This window comes from Oryx dammah, unplaced genomic scaffold (assembly GCF_014754425.2).
Source record: "Oryx dammah isolate SB20612 unplaced genomic scaffold, SCBI_Odam_1.1 HiC_scaffold_2, whole genome shotgun sequence".
NCBI lineage: Eukaryota > Metazoa > Chordata > Mammalia > Artiodactyla > Bovidae > Oryx > Oryx dammah.
Genome location: NW_024070186.1, coordinates 91,319,017 through 91,337,938, shown reverse-complemented (window position 1 = coordinate 91,337,938; position 18,922 = coordinate 91,319,017). Strand labels below are relative to the sequence as shown.

Below are 18,922 nucleotides of genomic sequence, written 5' to 3'. Positions count from 1 at the left end.
AAATGCTTACATAAAATCTCAAGCGCAAAAGCAGAATACAGTATATCTATAGCATGATGACAATGTTTTAAAAATATCCTCTACATGGAAAAAGTTTGGAAAAAGATGACAAAAAATCTTGGGATTGTCCTTATGTTGTAGAACTATGCATTTTAAAAAATCTTTTGATTTTTTATTATTCTATTTTTAAATTTTCCTATAATGATATGTATTACTCTTGGAATGGAAAAATGTTAAAAAATAAACCAAATAACTTCATTTTACTTTTTATATCTGTTTAATCTAGAGTAATGAAGATGCTAATAAGAATAAGAAGCTAAAGATATTTATGGTTTCATGTTGAGAACATAAATACAATTTGGTAGGAAATTTGATTATGTGATGGTAAGTTATATCTTAGCTACCCTCAGTTAACCATATATACATGAAGCAATCTCATCACTGGGCCTCCAACCTTTTTGCATGATCAAGGTGACTGAAGATCATACTAATGGTAGCAAAATATAGACCGCTAGCAACCTTCTCTCTCTAGACCTCCAGAGCTTAAATGTGTACACCAACATTTTTTGCTGGCATTTTAAAGAAGTTGTAAGAGTTAGACTCTAATTCTTTTAGGGGCTCTGATAGTCTTTCAGGGGCCAGACTGGTGCTGCATTTTAGAAAGCTAGAATCAACCCAGGCAAAAACGTCAGCTATATTTTCTACCTGGAGAGAGAAGTTCTCTCCAAGACCACTAAACCAAAGCTGTGCTGCAGTCACTCATAATATCTACCGAGTTCCTTTATAGCAAGGAGTTGTTTCTGCTAGGTGACTCCAACATTGAAATATTAGCTGTCATTTGGAAACATGCAATTTAGTCTCTTTCTTGAAGAGGCTTTTCCTAAAGCGTAAGAAAAGACACATGAACAATTTCATTACAGTCTAAGCAGGACTGGAGCGGGCTGTACACAGGGTCCTGAGCCAGTGGGACATGTAGAATAAGGAACCAAACTTGGTCTTAAAGGAGAGGGAGAGAAAAACAACTGTAACATTGCCTATAATAAGTAAAGTAAAAGAATTAGTAAACATACTTAGGAAAGAGAAAAATCACTTCTACTTGGGCGTTTTATGCAAAGGCTTCCAGAAAATTGGGCATTTGAAGTGGACCTTGATGGATATAATATTTCAGTTGGCCATAGACTGCAGGGAGAGCATAGGCTGGCAGTGATGGAAAGAAGATCATCAAGAAAAGGAGAAAAAAATTATAAAAGGGACTTTTATTGGAATTTTTATTGGACTTTTATTGGAACTTTCTGTTCCAGTTTTTTTTTTTTTTTAAACGCAAGAGGCCCTATAAACTGAGGACTCTAGGAGTTGTGACTTGGTCTATGGCTTGCTCTGTTTTGCTGAGTTTAGACCTGGAGGCAGGTAGAGGACAAGGTAGCTTGCTAGAAGGCCTCCGAGGGCAGACGTGGCAAGGGGGCAAAAGAAGAGGGATGAGAAAGTTGCTGCAGAAATAAGGACCAGGGGGAAAAGCAGAGATGTTAAAGGGCATCGTTGAGGCATTTTGCTTTGTGATGTACCCCTCCTCTGTTACTACACAAAATCTTCAGTGAAAGTCTACATTACTAGACCATTATGGGTTTTGACAGGAATTTTTAATTTGGGGCTGTGAGCAGAAGGGGGTGAAGTGATTAGCATAGAGTATAGTGTGGAAGTGAGGATGGGATGAAAGCAGAGACAGCAAGAAAAGGGTAAGCATGTTTCATTCATATATTCTCTTTGAAGTGAAGAAAGACAAGCGATCATTTATTCATTCACCACTGCAGTGATGTGCCAGGCACTGTGCTAGTGTGGGGATACAGGCTGAGCCGAGCCCAATGTGGGCCTGGACTTTGAAGAGTCTACATTCTAATGTTGGCGGGGTGGGGGGGGGGCGGGTTGCGGGAGAGACAGGGATTAACTAAATAAAACCAAATATGAAGTTAGGATTGTAGTTAGTGTTGTAAAGCAGAAGTCTATAGTGCTACGAAAGCTCATAGGAGAATTTGACCTTGTTGGTTAGTTAAGGAAATACAGAATTGAGTGAGTTCTGAAGGATGAATAGGAGTGTAATGTTTATGGCAGAGGGAAAAATATGTGGAAAGGCCCTGTGGAAGAAAAGAACTCAAGGCAGGCCAGTGTGGCTGGAGCACAGACAGTGAAGGGGAGCATGGGCCAAGTGTAGCTGAAGAGGTAGGGAGCACACCTCACTGGATCTTGAAGTCATGGAAGAGGTGAGATAGATAACATATTTTAAAAGGTCACTTTGGCTGCTAGATAGCATCGCTGACTCAATGGACATGAATCTGAACAAATTCTGGGAGACAGTGGAGGACAGAGGAGCCTGGGGTGCTGCAGTCCTTGCGGTCCCAAAGAGTCGGACCTGACTTAGAGACTGACCAGCAACAACTGGATGCTGTGCGGGGGAAAAAACTGCAAGTGTAGCATGTGAGCATGTACACAAGAAAACCAACTAGGAGGCTACTGCTTTTCCCAAGCAAAAGATGATGTAGGGCAGAACTTTATCCCAAGAAGAAAGCACGACATAGCCTCAGGTAAGAGGATTAACCCTCTTTTATGTTAAACTGACAACTTGCAAGAAAATGTCACCTTATACTCTGTAGGAAACTTATTGTTCCTTTCAAGTACAAATATGTGCTTATGTAAGTGACTTTAGGAATAAGAACAGATATATGACTAGGATGAAAAGATGTCTCTGAAGAAGAGGAATGCAAAATGTAATATTCATAAGCTTTTGGATCTGTCTACATGACAGATGTGTTTCTAAGTGCACTGTATATTTTAAGCAGAAATCTTTTTTTCTGATTGGTTTGTATACAGCACAATAAATGGATGGAGTGAGCGAACCCTTATGTATGAACTGCTTTGTCTTTATGGTAAAAACAATTCACAGATGCATGCACATTAAAACGTTTTCATATCACCTTCAATTCACCCTGTGTATTCCAATTTTGCTCAAGGAGAAATTAACAAACCACAATGGCATTGGAAGATTATAACACACCTCCATGTTAGAAACAGATCAAGCAGACAAAGATATGAGAGATGAATAAAGATATGAGAGATCCAAACCACACGATTAACAAGCTTGATCTAACTTTGCTCTCAATGAATACAGAATACGCATTCTTTTAAAGCTACACCAGAACTATTATAAAAATGACTATGTGTACACAGGGAATACAGCCAATATTTTATATTATAATTTCTATAATAACTATAAATGGAATTTAATCTTTAAAATTGTGAATCACTGTACACCTGCAACATAATAAGGTATAGCAACTATACTTCAATTAAAAAACAACTGTGCAATTACAAGGGTGTGTTCACATTGTAATAACTCATTGACTGTCATATGTACGATTTATGCATTTTTCTATATGTAGATTGGGCTTCCCAGGTGGCACTAGTGATAAAGAACCCGCCTGCCAATGCAGGAGACAAGAGACATGGGTTCGATCCCTGGGTCAGTATGATCCCCTGGTGGAGGGGATGGCTATCCACTCTAGTGTTCTTGCCTGGAGAATCCCATGGACAGAGGAGCCTGGCAGGCTACAGTCCATAGGGTTGCAAAGAGTTGGGCATAACTGAAGCAACTCAGCACTCGCGTGAAAGTGAAAGTGTTAGTCACTCAGTCATGTCGGATTCTTTGCGACCCCATGGACTGTAACCCACCAGGCGCCTCTGTCCATGGAATTCTCCAGACAAGAACACTGGAGTTACCATTCCCTTCTCCAGGAGATCTTCCCAACCCAGGGATTGAACCTGGGTCTCCTGCATTGCAGGCGAATTCTCTACTGGCTGAGCCATAACTCTGTTATGTATATGACAGTTATATATATATATAGCATGTGCATATGTAGGTTACATTTCAAAAAATGGTCTCTCTGCTATATTTAAAATGGATAACCAACAGGGTCTTACTGTATAGCACAGGGAACTCTGCTCAATGTTATGCGGCAGCTTGGGTAGGGGAGAATGGATACATGCATATACAGGGCTCAGTCACTTTGCTGTGTACCTGAAACTATCACAACATTATTAATTGGCAACACTCCCTTATAAAATAGAAAGCTTTCAAAACTGGTGTGTTAAAAAACAAAACAAACTGAACAAAAATCTGATCACATATGAAGTCCCAAAGGACTAATATTATATAAAGTTATCTGACAATAATGCTATTAAATTAGAAAATAACAATAAAAAGATAAACAAAGCAAAACATCCTTTGCATTTCTAAATTACATGTTAAGGACAAAACATAGTGGAAACTATGAAATACTCAGTGCTATATGATGATGAAAATGCTAGTAAAACTTGTAGAGATGTTGCTAAAATGAAAATATACAGAATTACATGCATAAAAATTATAAAACACACATAAACAAAAATAAATGAGGTAAGCATTCTGCTTAAGAAGCCAGGAAAAGAACATTGGCATAATATCAAGAAAAATAGAAGAAATAAGAGGAAAAATTACTGATTAGAAATAATTTTAAAAATGAAAAATAAGGTCTCTGAAAAGACAAACTAGACAGAACTCTAACAACATTGAGAAAGATAAAAAGGAGTAATAAATAAATAGTAATATAAGCAAAAAGAGGCTCATAATTATAAAGACAGTGGAGACTGAAAAGATCGTAAGATGAGAAACTATGGCAGTAAGTTTAAAGAAAAATACCTGAGAAAATGTAAATTATGATAAATGATTCCAGAAGAAAACCTGAACAAACCAATAATAATTACTGAAATTGAACTGAAAGCCAAAAGTCTTCCTTGAAAAAATATGGAAGCTTCAGACAATTTTATAAGATAATCTACTAAGCTTTTAAGAATTATAGTTCCTGTCTTGTACAAAATGTTTTGGAGAACTAAAAGAAAAAAAAGAAGGAAATATATCCAACTCATTTCATTTCAATATATTACCAAAAGTAGATAAAAACAAAATAAGAAGAGCCAATTCACTTATGAACATATATGGTAAGATTCTATTTTAAATGCTCATACATTTAATTCAACAATATATTAAAAAAACACATGACCGTGAAGTAGAGTTAATTCTAGAATGCAAAATCACATGACATCAGAAAAACCTACCAAGGTTTTCTGTCTTGTTCAACAAATTAACAGAGAAAAAACATACAGCTCAAGAAATGTGGAAACAGCATTTGATCAATTAAACAATCATTCATTATTTTAAAACACTTTTGACGAGAAATAAAAGGGAATTTTACAAACCTGATAGAGAGATTTTACCAACCCCACAGCAAACATCTAACAGTGAACTAACAGATTTCCTATTAGAGCTGGGAACAAGATAGGAGATTCACTGCTTTCACTATTGTACAATATGTTCCTGGAGGGCCAAGCTAATGCAGTAAGAGAGAAAAAGGGAAGTATAAAACTTGGATAAGAAAAGGCAAGACTGCTATTTTCATAAGATAATGACTGACTATACAGAACAACCAAAAAGAATGTATAGAAAAGCTAATAGGACTGCTTCAGCAAGCATGCTGGTTCCAAGATCAGCATACTAACATCAATAATATTACTGTATACCAGCAATAATCCTTCAGAACATATAATAGGAAAAATAAACAATTAACAACAGCAATGAAATCTATAATGGAGCAGGAATTAATCTAAAAAAAGAGACCAGAATTCTTTATGGATAAAGTTATGAAACATGATTGAAGGAAATAAAAGACCTAACTAATGAATACATATGGGAAGATACAATATTATAAGGATGTTTGTTCTCAAGTCAAGCTACAACTTTAGTGCAATTCCAACACAAATCCCAATGGAGTTTTTATTTTTTCATGGAACTTGACAGTTTAATACTAAAATTCTTCTGAAAGAGAAAAGGAAAGAGAAGTAGCTAAGACAATTTTGAACTATAATAAAATGGAGAGATTTGCTCCATGATAGCAAGACTTATTAAAAAGCTATGCTAGAAATATGTAGAAAGTGATGTTTATTTGTAAGAGGCTGTGTAGTCTAAAATCATCTTCTGGATACAATCTACTTCTGAAGATAGTAGTTGTATGCGAGTCTTTTCCAAATATGATAAGCTTCTTTGACTTAGGTGTATCTGTTAGGGTAAAATGATTGTGTAATCTTATTCGCATCTAATTCAGACAGCGCCCAAGTGAAAGAATCACAGATGAGTTGGATACAATGAAAGCCAATCTCCCATGTGGTGCTTTGGGGTAACCCAGATTGAATAGTGTCAAACTGACTCAGTAATACCCTCTTTTAAATGAAGAGTAAATGCTAAGTAAAAGCTTAGGTGGGATGCTGACAACTCTGGAGTATTTTACTTATTCTTTGAACTGCTGTTCATTTCAGTTTTGGAAAACAAGTTCCCAGGATGCTATGCAGCTCTTGAAGAGATGACTTTTCTTGCTACCCCCATGTTCCTTGATTTCCATGCAATTAAATTAATTCACGTAGTATTATGAGTCTCTTCCTTGTAGCCGTAAACAAGACTGACAAACAGGAAGATCCATCAAGAAACTTGATGGGACTTGAAGTTTATACCATTTGGGGGAAAAGGAGCTGTGCCGGGGGAGGGGGGGAGGCACCTTCTTCCAGCAAAAATGATTCACTGATGACTAGAAGAATTTTCTACAAATTAGCTTCTGGTTCTGTTTATTTCAAACCTTGTTCTCTTCCTCTACTCTCATTATTTCCAGGGCCAGGCTTCACAGGACAAGTTTATATCACAGTACAAATCTAATCCTGCACCTTCATGGCACACTAGGTGAAGACAGTATTCCTGGAAGACATCTTCTACTTGGATGGCTACTAATAACTCCACTTGGCATTGCTGCAAATCAAATAAACATATCTTACTAAATTCCACTTTTTGTGGGCAAGATCCCCCAAATAGCCAAGGTCACTGCAATACTACCCAACAGGTGAAAAATGTTACAGAAGGGGGAAGTCACAGAGGAGAGAGATGGCAGTCTTAGAAAACTGTGATTCAAATAGCTTTCCTTTTCTAATTTTACAAAACCAGAATGACCATTTGAATACATTTTGAGGGTCCTTCCCAGGGTAGTAGAGAGGGCTCTTGTGAAGAGGGGACCTTTCATTCGCTTGTCAGTATATCCTTTGTTAACATTTAATGTAGGACAAGATTTTAAAAAATAATAATCAAGAATACTCACTAAATGTCAACTGCTATTAATCACCAATCAACTAAATCTCTGGGCATTGGGTTTACTTTCAACCCAAAGTGAAGAATTTATTCACAAATTTACATAATATCCTACCCAGTTAAGAGAAGAAACATTCTTCATACTATTGCAAGCTGGAACTTAATCTGCTTCTTACCCTTTCTTATTCATCTGTCTACCTTCTGTTCCTGAAACCCCGCCCCATTTATATAGCTTAACCACCTCTGCACACATGTACGTCTCTCCTTCTACACTTCACCACTTCATCCACTCTCTTCTGACCAAGTACAGACACATGTGCTTATCCCTGTAATCCACGTTGTAGTAAATTCTGATAAATTCTATTAGGAGATTTCTTAGAGAAGTAAAAAATTTCAAAACATAAAATTTTCATTGATGATATGACCACCTGTGAAATTGTTACTCACAGAAATTATTTCATTTGCTAACCCTAGTGCCTACATCTACCCCGTCAAAGTCTTGGTCATCCATTTGAAAATATCCAGTCCTCAAATGCAATAGAAATCTATTGTAAATCTTCAAAAGATGTGGAAGTTTATGAAACTGATGAAAGTGATGTTGATGAACTGCTAGGTCCACATGCGAAGTCACTAATACAGGAGGATCTTAGAGCTGAACCAGGTAACAAATGAAAACAAGAAAAATCAATAAGAATGATGATGACATCAATGCTTCAAAAGGAAATAATTTGGTTTCAAAGAATGAAGAGAGAGCATTGGGAAAACTAGACAAAGCCCTCCAACATTCTTGCAAATATGGCCCTACTACAAAAAAATAAAATGCAGTGAAGAATAACGAGGTACCTAAAAATAACATCCCCACAAATTAACACTTACTTATCAGAATTAGCACACAGTTGGAAAATAAAAGGCGATAAATACAAGATAAATTCAGTTTCATAATTTACTGGTTGCATTGCTTCAAGATAAAATCCCAAACAATTTTTTTCTTTCACTATAGAATCTATGTCTCCAATGTAAATAGATTCATTCTAAGATGGCCATTTCTGGGAAAAGGAAGGCCTCTTGTATTTATTTTTGTGTTCCTCAAACACACAATATTGTAAGAATCTCCTCAGGAAGTTGTAAAAATTACAACTGCCAGACCAATTCTAAGTGTACAAGAGCAGAACAAACCCTGCTGCTGCTGCTGCTAAGTCGCTTCAGTCGTGTCCAATTCTGTGTGATCTCACAGACGGCAGCCTACCAGGCTCCCCCGTCCCTGGGATTCTCCAGGCAAGAGTACTGGAGTGGGGTGCCACTGTCTTCATATTTTTAACAATCATCTAAAGAGATCCTTATGGTAATCAAGCAAATGTAGAAATAATCCCCTTAACTCATCCAAATGAAACGATGAAATTTATTCTGTCTCTCTCTCCTCCCCTCTTAACCTTAAAGTCTTTTTTAAAAACTTTGTCAGTTAGTTTATACTCACTGTACTTCTTTCTTCTTTCTTTTTTCTACATGCCCTTCATTCTTCAGGGTCTAATCTATTAACAAAGGTTTTTGAAGTTATCAACACAGACTTTAGAATTTCCAACCTGTTCCTTCTTTTCATTTTGCTTTTATTTTCTTAATCTGTTTAAACACTTTAGAAAAATGGAACTTTCCCCTGCTCCTTTAAAATCGAGTATGAGTGATTTGTCTCAAGCTTCTTTTTTTCTATATTCCCCCAGCCTATATTCTCCTGGGCCCATTTTGCTCCATATTCATTTGGACATTAAACTGCTTAGCAAATATTATCATATTCCGCCTGTTCTTTCTGTACCGACTGATTGTCAGCTCCTCAGCTCCTGATGTCAGACAAACATCTCATCCTTCACTTCTTCTGTGTTTTCTTCGCTGAGCCCAGAAGATTGACTAAGACTGACTAGTGCGCAGTGTGCTTCATGCAATGAGTGTTTAATAAATATTTTAAAACAGTATTAAAATGTTGAATTTGACAGCAGCGTTGCTCCTCATCACTTAAAGTGCCAGCATTTTCTAGATCCTTTCTCTGCTTAGCAACCATTTCTTAACATACCTACATGTCCCCAGATGTTTCACCCAAGCTGATCCAGCTTTCCCTGCCTGAGTTATGGAAATGTTGTTCACCTGTTTTCTCCAAAGGAGTATCTCATTAGTACACAAAGACCCTGCCATACAACTTGAAGTTGTCCCCCCCTTTTTTTTTCTGGTGATAGTGGGGGAAAGAGAAGGACAGTAGGGATGGAGAACTTTTCCTTTTAAGTTACTCTTCTTTTTTCCCCAAATCATCTTTCACAGCAAGATACAACACCCCGATGGTTATTTTCATACCTCTGTGGAGCGTTTTTTATTCTTAGCCCCTGAAGAGTGCTAGGAATTTTACCTAAGAGGCTTTAGTAATTTTTTTTTTGAGGCTTTACTATTTTAACTAAGATATTGTGTCTTCCAGAGATCTAGTCAATAACCTGTCCCCCTCTTTTCTGACCTATAGTCAGGAAGGGAATATTTCTAACATCATTCTATTAGACATCACTCTACGCCAATGAAAAACACTCTTCTGCTTATGTTGTATGGATCTAACGTGGCAACGTACAGCAAAGATTATTTTCTTTTCCTTGGATAAGAAATTGAGTTTTGCAGAGTATGTTGGCATTCTATTCACTGTTTTATTTTAATCCTCACAACAATTTTGCTAGGTAGAAAGAATAAGGGTCATTATCTCCAGGATAAACAAGAGGAAAACTCCGAGAACTTAAGTGACTTGTCCCAGATCACAGAGATGAACCCACACTGAATCAGAATCGCAGTCAATCCCATGTTCCGTCTCTGCTAGCTCGACTTCACATAATAAGCTCCGTTTGTCAATAGAGATAAGGCTGCTGCTGCTGCTGCCAAGTCGCTTCAGTCGTGTCCAACTCTGTGTGACCCCATAGACAGCAGCCTACCAGGCTCCTCCGTCCCTGGGATTCTCCAGGCAAGAACACTGGAGTGGGTTGCCATTTCCTTCTCCAATGCATGCATGCATGCTAAGTCGCTGCAGTCGTGTCCAACTCTGTGAGACCTCATGGACAGCAGCCCACCAGGCTCTTCTGTCCACAGGCTTCTCCAGGCAAGAATAGTGGAGTGGGTTGCCATGTCCTTCTCCAGATAAGCCTGCTCAGTTCAGTTCAGTCGCTCAGTCGTGTCCGACTCTTTGCAACCCCATGAATCGCAGCACGCCAGGCCTCCCTGTCCATCACCAACTCCCAGAGTTTACCCAAACTCTTGTCCACCGAGTCGGTGATGCCATCCACCCATTTCATCCTCTGTCCTCCCCTTCCCCTCCTGCTCCCAATCCCTCCCAGCATCAGAGTCTTTCCCAATGAGTCAACTCTTCGCATCAGGTGGCCAAAGTATTGGAGTTTCAGCTTTAGCATCATTCCTTCCAAAGAACACCCAGGAATGATCTCCTTTAGGATGGACTGGTTGGACCTCCTTGCAGTCCAAGGGACTCTCAAGAGTCTTCTCCAACACCACAGTTCAAAAGCATCAATTCCTCGCCGCTCAGCCTTCTTCACAGTCCAGCTCTCACATCCATACGTGACCACAGGAAAAACCACAGCCTTGACTGCTGCTGCTGCTGCTGAGTCGCTTCAGTCGTGTCTGACTCTGTGCGACCCCATAGAGGGCAGCCCACCAGGCTCCCCTGCCCCTGGGATTCTCCAGGCAAGAACACTGGAGTGGGTTGCCATTGCCTTCTCCAATGCATGAAAGTGAAAAGTGAATGTGAAGTCGCTCAGTCATGTCTGACTCTTCGTGACCCCATGGATTGCAGCCCACCAGGCTTCTCCGCCCATGGGATTTTCCAGGCAAGAGTACTGGAGTGGGGTGCCATTGCCTTCTCCGTAGCCTTGACTAGACGGACCTTAGTCGGCAAAGTAATGTCTCTGCTTTTGAATATACTATCTAGGTTGGTCATAACTTTTCTTCCAAGGAGTAAGCGTCTTTTAATTTCATGGCTGCAGTCACCATCTGCAGTGATTTTGGAGCCCCCCCAAATAAAGTCCGACACTGTTTCCAAAAAAGCGACAGATTTGGAGGCGGGTAGGGCAGGGAAAGTGAACTCCGGGAGTTGGTGATGGACAGGAACTGAGCGACTGAACTGAACTGAACTGAGAGGAGGGAAATAGGGATGGAGGAAGGCGAGGAAAAGTACTTAGCGCAAGCGCAGATCGCCACTAGAGGGCCAGGACAGTGAGGAAGGAAGGTTGAGGAAAGAAGCTAGCTGAACTTTAACTCCATCTTCAACCTCCGGCTAACGCGCAGGCGCACTTCCTCGGGACGAAGGTCAGACTGAAGAGGGCGGGCCTTGGAGTCGCGCAAGCGCAGTTTTGCGCCGGGTCGTCAAGATGTCGTTCCCCAAGTACAAGCCTTCGCGCTTGGCCAGCCTACCTACTACCCTCGACCCAGCTGAATACGACATATCTTCTGAAACCCGGAAAGCACAAGCCGAGCGGTTGGCCATAAGATCCCAGCTTAAACGGGAATACCAGCTTCAGTACAACGACCCTAGTCGCCGAGGGGTTATCGTGAGTGAGGGGCCAGTGGGTGGGAATCGAGGGGCCAGAGTCAGGATGGTCCGGTCTGACTGCTCAGCCCAGACCTGCAGGGGGACCAGCAGCGGGTTGGTCACCATTGCCGAACAATATTTTAGACATAGGTCCTCTTCCAGGCCCAGAGAGCAGGCCGGTTCATTAGTGCTTTGACCTTGGGCAGGATGTTTGGTGGTAAAGAGGACGGGTTCTGGATTCACACCTGGCTGGGTTTGAGTCTCGGCTAGATCACTTGCCGCCTGAGAGATCTTGAAAAAGTTGTTGAACTCTGCTGCTTAGCCTCGGTTTTCCTGCCAGAAAAATGGGGATAATATTGTACTTCCTATCTTATGAGGCTCTTAGGAGGATTAAACGAGATAAGGCAGGTGACCGGCCGGCACAGTGCCTGGCTTGTGATGAGTGTTCAGAAAATGTCGGGGGGAGAGGGGTGTATTTTTTCTTTTAAGCTGTTTTCCACTTTTCAGTTCACAGTTGAGGCAATACTGCTCTCTCCTGATGGGAATATAGTGATTTTTAAGTTTGTATCTTTTAAAGACCCAAACAGGCTACAGCTTACTGAAGCTCTGCGCTTTGGAGTCAAACGCCAAGGGTCTAAGTACTGGCAAACTGTATGACTTTGTACAATATCCCTGACCCTTCTGAAACTTAGTTTTCTAATTTTCATTTATGGAAATGTTAGTACATTCTTTATAGATCCTTGTGAGGTTAAATGAGATAGTCTGTATAACACTCTTGGCACATACCCAGTAAATTGAAAGGTATTATTATTTAAGAAGCATGCTTTTAGATAATTTTTGTACAAGAGCTGTTTAAATATGATGTCAGATATGATATTAAAAAACTTTCCCCAACAATTACATTGGTATTCTGTAGGAATTTTAGGAAGTTATGAGGATTGAAGGGAATTTACAGTGTGCCAGGCACTATTGAAACTCTGAATGATATTCAGATATCACAGCTATTCAAAGAGTTAAGCTCTGTTACTGTCCCCATTTTACAGATGGGAAGGACAAGTATGTCATAGAGTGATACCAACTGGCAAGTGATAGAGCAGAATTTAAACTGTAGTCCGTGTAACCCAAAGCATCTTCTTACGTTTGGCTATATTGTCTCCAGCCAGAACCTCCTTCACTTGGAAGAAGGTGCAGAGAGAGATATTCATTATATACATACTCATGCGCTTGGGTTTGGTATGCTAGATAGTAAGATGTAGCTTTTTAAAAAAGAGTCTCTCGCAAAGAGAGTCTTTGAGTCAGACCTAGTTGAGATTTAAATTCCAGATTTTCACTTTTCCAGTTCTGTGACCCAGAGCAGTTATAGTTTTGCCATGTAAAACAGGTTTTACACCAGCCTCGTTGGTTGTTAAGTAAATAAATGCATGCGTGCCCAGTCATATCCCACTCTGCGACCCCATGGACTGTAGCCCGCCTGCCAAGCTCCTCTGTCCATGGAATTCTCCAGGCAAGAATATTGGAGGGGGTTGCCCTTTTTTACTCTAGGGAATCTTCTCAACCTGAGGATCGAACCCGTGTCTCTTGTGTCTCCTGCCTTGGCAGGCAGATTCTTTACCACTGTGCCACCTGTGAAGCCCCTAAATAAATGAATGCCTGACTGTTATATATTGAGCAGTACATACAAGTTCTTTGCCTAATCTTTTAAGAATGATTTATTTAGTGAATAAGTAATTGCTTAGGATCTGTTACATGCCAGGCCTTCTTATAGATCCTGTAGTGACAGTGGAGAACAAACAGGCAAAGACTCCTGTCCTCATAAAGCTTTGTTTCCAGAGGGAAGACAAGTAATAAGTTAAAAAATTAAATTGTTTAGCGTGTTAGGTAGTGGTAGGTGATGAGAAGAAAAATAAAGCAAGGAAGGGGGGATTAGGAATGTGTGTATGTAGAAGGGACAGAGCAGCTATAATTTTAGAAAGGTTCAGGAAAGGCCTCACTTAGAAGGTGACATTGAAGATTTCAGAAAACTGAAGTGAGGGAGCTAGCCACTTAGCTCTCTGGGAAGGTAGCATTCTAGTATAGGGGACAGCAAGTACAAGGGTCCCGCAACAGGAGTGTGCCTCATAATCTCCCCAATACTGAAAAGACTGTTGTGATTAACATAGAGAAAGGTGAGGGCAGAGTAGGAAGAGATGAGATGGGAAGGGTGCCTGGAACTAGATCATACCAGGTCTCATAGGTCACTGAAAGGACTTTTCTGAGTTGGATGTCCCATAATCAGAACTTATATTTTAACAACATCTCTGGCTGCTTAGTTGAAAAGAGACTTTGGGAGAGCAAAAATAGGAGCAGGGAGACTAGGACCTTGTTGCAGTATTCTAATTTCTTAGTTGATGGTGGCTGCAAGGGTGGTGGCAGTGAAGTTGGTAAGACATGATCTTTTCTGGTTATGTATTGAAAGTAGAACCAGCCAGGTTAGCTGGTAGATTGGATATGTGGTGTAAGAGAAGGAGAGGGCTCAAGGATAACTCTCAGGCTTTTGACTGAAGTGAAGAATGAAGTTGCAGTTTGCCAGGATAGGGAAGAGTGTGAAAGGATCACGGATGGAGGTGGAAATGCCTGTTGGGAAATCGGTTTGGGATACGTCACATTTGGCATCACATTTGCCAGTTAAACTTCCCTGGTGGCGCAGATGGTAAAGCATCTGCCTACAATGCGGGACACCCGGGTTCGATCCCTGGGTTGGGAGGATCCCCTGGAGAAGGAAATGGCAACCCACTCCAGTACTCTTGGCTGGAAAATCCCATGGATGGAGGAGCATGGTAGGCTACAGTCCATGGGGTCACAGAGTCGGCCATGACTGAGCGACTTCACTTTCTTTTACTTTTCTTTCACTGGTTAAACAACAAGTTAGCCTTGAGCAGGGAGTGCAATATTATGTCTCCTGTTCAGGCTAGAGGTTTAGGGCTGGGGTTATACTTTTGGGGAGTCATCTGCTTATAGGACAGGGAGGCCTGCTGTGTTGCAGTCCATGGGGTCACTAAGAGTCAGACACGACTGAACGACTGAACTGAATTGCCTATAGGTGGATATGTAAAGCCATGAAAGACCCACGGGTCTGAGGTCCACCCTTAAGAGATTGGAGAGAGAAGTAGGAAGGGAGTGAAAGAGACTAAGGGAATAGCCAGAGTTAGGAGAAAAGCCAAGCTGGCATGTGCCCTGGAAGGGATAGATATAAGAAGAGACAGGTGTTTTGTTCTTTCAGGTATAGAGCTCACACATCCTACTGAACCTGTATCTTGTGTCTTCACCTTCTTTACTGTCTCTGCAAACAGTTTCATTTAAAATGTTACTGTGGGAGACTTCCCTTGTGGTACAGTGGTAAAAAATCCACCTTCCAATGCAGGGCACCTGGGTTTGATCCCTGGTTGGGGAACTGAGAACCCACATGCTGCCAGTTAACTAAGCCCTCACATCACAACTACTTTTTTTAACCGAGATGATCTGATTATTTTTCTTTAACAACTTTATCCTTTAGAAAAACCATTTTAATAGTGTGAAATGTAATAATTTTGCTCTTAAAAATACCAGCTAAGGCAGCTCAAAAAACTTTTAAGTTCAGAGTTAGCCTACCTCAGTCTTCATCCTTCCTGCAGTTTATTTGTAGCCTGGAAAGACTGGCATGGGTGTAGCATTAGAAAGCGTCCTGGAAACAAAGTTGACAGTATGATAGAGCATATGAAATCTGTTTGTCTTCATTGGAAATACTGCATACTTCAAGAAAAAGCAGTGAAGCCAAAAACAATCCAGAAAAAAATAGAAAAAAAAGGATTAAAAAAAAAAAAGTACCTTCTCTGACTGCTTAAAATGATTAGGATTCTTAAATCAATGGAAAGCTGAAGGATAATATGAGTGTTTTAAATTCTGAACAGGATCATCAGGAAATTAGTCAACAAATGCTAGAAATGTGTGATCTTCTCTGAAGCTATGTAGGAATATTTGAGATATACCCTTAACTGTAGGAAAGAAGAAAAGGTGTCTCCTATGCTCCAGAACAAAAGTCCTGATGAGATTGCTTCTCAGTGTGGAACTTCATTTCCTGTATCTTTTGTTTTCATTCATTTTAGGAAGATCCTGCCTTGATTCGTTGGACTTACGCAAGATCAGCAAATGTCTATCCCAATTTCAGACCCAATACCAAGACCTCCCTCTTAGGAGCTCTGTTCGGAATTGGGCCCCTCGTCTTCTGGTATTATGTTTTCAAAACTGACAGAGTAAGTACTTGAACCTTGTGTTTGGTGACTGTGTGATAGGTTCCTGCTGTGCTGGCTGCAGCTGTCTCTCACTCGATAATTCCCTTCTTGGCTTTCTACTCCTTCTTCTTACCTTTCCTTTATCCTCTCCTGCCTTTATCCCTTTCCAGCTGAATTAAAAACCAGAAGTTTCATTTACATGTTTAGTTTTATTGCTCTGTCCTTTCAACTCATGTAGAAATATTCCCTCTTAAAAACCACAGTTGTTTCTTGGTCTTTCAAATTTAATATTAGTGGCTGCTCTAGAATTTAAAATAATGAATTGGTCCCTTTAAATATGTAAGACTTGAACGTAGTTCATGGAAGCATCTTCCTGGTGTATTCTAGATGAGGTAAGGAAGTTGTGTGTGTGTGTGTGTGAACTCAGTTGTATCCAACTCTTTGTACCTCCATGGACTGTAGCCCACCAAGCTCCTCTGTTCATGGAATTTTCCAGGCACAAATACTGGAGTGGGTTGCTAGTCCCTTCTCCAGGGGATCTTCCTGACCCAGGGGTTGAACCTCTGTCTCTTGTGTCTCTGGCATTGGTAGGCAGATTCTTTACCACTGCACCACCTATGTATATTAAGCAAGAGGATACAGAAATAAAAAGTTAATTGCTTTTTTCTCATTAGATGTGCAGAAGTTAAGATTTTCCATTCTGATTAACCTTTAGGTGTTGTTTTTAAAGAGATATTTATTGGGTTACATATTAGCAGAATACATGTATCACTTTGTATGTTCCCTGTCTGCTCTGCATGAATTTCAGTTATATTGGTCACATTGTGTGAGTTAATGTTAAAACATTGATATTCCAACAACAGAGTAGCAGAAGCAGCCTGTGGTGGGGATCACTGCCATCAGAGGTCTGGGTATGTGATTGCATAGAAAGCCAAGCTTATCTTTGACACTAGACCAGTCTGATACTAGATCCTGAACCCGAGCCCGCAGGCCTCATGTTGCCATCTACACTGGAACCCACCAGTGTGTTAACAGCTCTGCCTTAAACTGGTCAATCCACTCTCCTGTTAGAGTGTATATATTTTCATTATCTGATAAATTATTGATTAACAGAAAGGTAGGCCATACTTACCAGAAGGTATATGCCTTTTGCTTTCAGTGTATGCTATTTGGTGGGGTAATATAGATAGTTTTCAATAGGAGTGCTTTCTTACTATCCCTTTATTTCTTCAGATTATTGCTTCCTCAGTCATACTGTGCAGACTTTAGACAATGAGAGATTGGAATTAGGTTGGGAGTGTTTTTCAGAGTTACACCATGAATTGTACCAGAATGCATTGTTTTTAATGTACTTTTTTTTTTTTTTTTTTCTGTTTGTGCAGGATAGGAAAGAAAAACTTATCCAGGAAGGAAAATTGGATCGAACGTTTAACATCTCATATTAAGTCTGACAATGATGTCTATATGTACTATTGTTTAAATAAATCAATTAATCATTAAATAAATAGTTTTTATTTCTTAATATTACTTGGATTCAGCAAACATTTGCTGAACATTGTGGAATCCCACTTTGTAAGAATTCACAGTTTGATGAAGAAACAGATTCATGTTCATTCATTCAGTCATTTAGCAAATGAGTGTCTGTTATAAGCCAGGCATTGTGCTGCGTGCTGAGAATATAGCAGTCAGTAGGACAAACTTAGGCCCTGTGCTTTAGGAGTACACACTCTGACAAGTGTTTATTCAACAGTTATTATATGAGTGCTTATTATGTATCTAGTACTATTTAAGACCTAAGCTCTTGTCTAGCTCCAGCCCCAGTCATAAATGCAGCAGAACAGTTACAACCTTGTGGTTTAAAGAAAAAATAGATAGTGATTCAGGAAAGTGATGTAGGCAAGCTGATGAAGAAGCAGTTCTGTCTAGGAAGATGGCATTTGATCTCTGCCCTGAAGATCACAGGGGCTGACAGAGCAAAATAGGAGCACAAAAGGGTGAGGTGTGTTGGGCATGGCTAGATTGGGGACCACTGTTAGGGAGAAAACAGGGAGGGTGGAGGACATGCTGAAGAACAGAAGTAAAATGATACCCAGCATGGTCTTTGGAAGTCAGATCTGGGCTAGAATCTTAGCTTGAGCTTAGCAGTTGGAATACCAGGCCTCCACATCCTCATCCATGGCCTGGAGATAGTAATGCCTACTACCTCTTAAGAAGAAAATGAAGTAACAGAGTATTGCTCAGTGAAAGTTGCCCCATGCTTTGTAGTTCAATCTTGAAACTGGATGACAATTTCATCTATGAGAACAAAGTAAAATCAAATGTTGTAGGGGGAACAGCATGCTCTATGGGGCTGGCTTACATGAGTATATTGGTTTTAGTTTTGAAAGCATATTTACAACTATTCTCTCATTTGATCCTTATATGAACCTGGAATACCCCCAAAATGCAGAGCCCAAGAGAAAAGCTTGTACAGATTTTTTATGTTAGGAAGTGATCTGAAAGAACAAGGGGCAGACTGCTAAGAATGAAACAGGGATTGAGGGAAAACCGATGAACTGTGTGCTCTTGGCCTGAGGGTAACGGGCTTAATTCCTGTAGGGGCTTTCTGAGGAGCACTGTGGAATGGACACAGAATTCTTCCTCAGACGTGTAAAAGTGAATATATACCAGTCATTCCTCTCCCTCTTGGTCCAGAGTTGTCTCATGCAGTTAATTCTCTTGTACTGCCAGGTGTGAGCAAGCCTCAAGCAGGATGACGATTCTTAGAGGCATCTCATGGAGGTTGAAGGAAGGTTAGGGCAGAAAGCAGGTGACATGCAGTGCAGCTGAGGTGAAGTATTGTCACACCTGCAGGCAGCTGAGCGCTGCAGCAGCAATGGGAGTGAGAAGATTGCTCAAGCAGAACTGAAG

The 18,922-nt window shown here is 40.2% G+C and overlaps 1 protein-coding gene across 1 annotated transcript; it reads left to right on the top strand.

Annotated features, from left to right (window-relative positions):
* Positions 1 to 11,437: 11,437 nt before the first annotated feature.
* NDUFB4 (NADH:ubiquinone oxidoreductase subunit B4) lies at positions 11,438 to 17,517 on the top strand. The gene is made up of 3 exons (XM_040250914.1): positions 11,438 to 11,784; positions 15,887 to 16,033; positions 17,395 to 17,517. The coding sequence occupies exons 1-3, from the start codon at positions 11,605 to 11,607 to the stop codon at positions 17,455 to 17,457; spliced, it is 390 nt and encodes a 129-aa protein (XP_040106848.1). The 5' UTR covers positions 11,438 to 11,604; the 3' UTR covers positions 17,458 to 17,517.
* The last annotated feature ends 1,405 nt before the right edge of the window (positions 17,518 to 18,922 follow it).

Coding starts and splice junctions, on each gene's coding strand:
- NDUFB4 (XM_040250914.1), top strand. CDS start 11,605: ATGTCGTTCCCCAAGTACAAGCCTTCGCGCTTGGCCAGCCTACCTACT. Junction 11,785..15,886: donor CTAGTCGCCGAGGGGTTATC/GTGAGTGAGGGG, acceptor CATTCATTTTAG/GAAGATCCTGCCTTGATTCG. Junction 16,034..17,394: donor ATGTTTTCAAAACTGACAGA/GTAAGTACTTGA, acceptor CTGTTTGTGCAG/GATAGGAAAGAAAAACTTAT.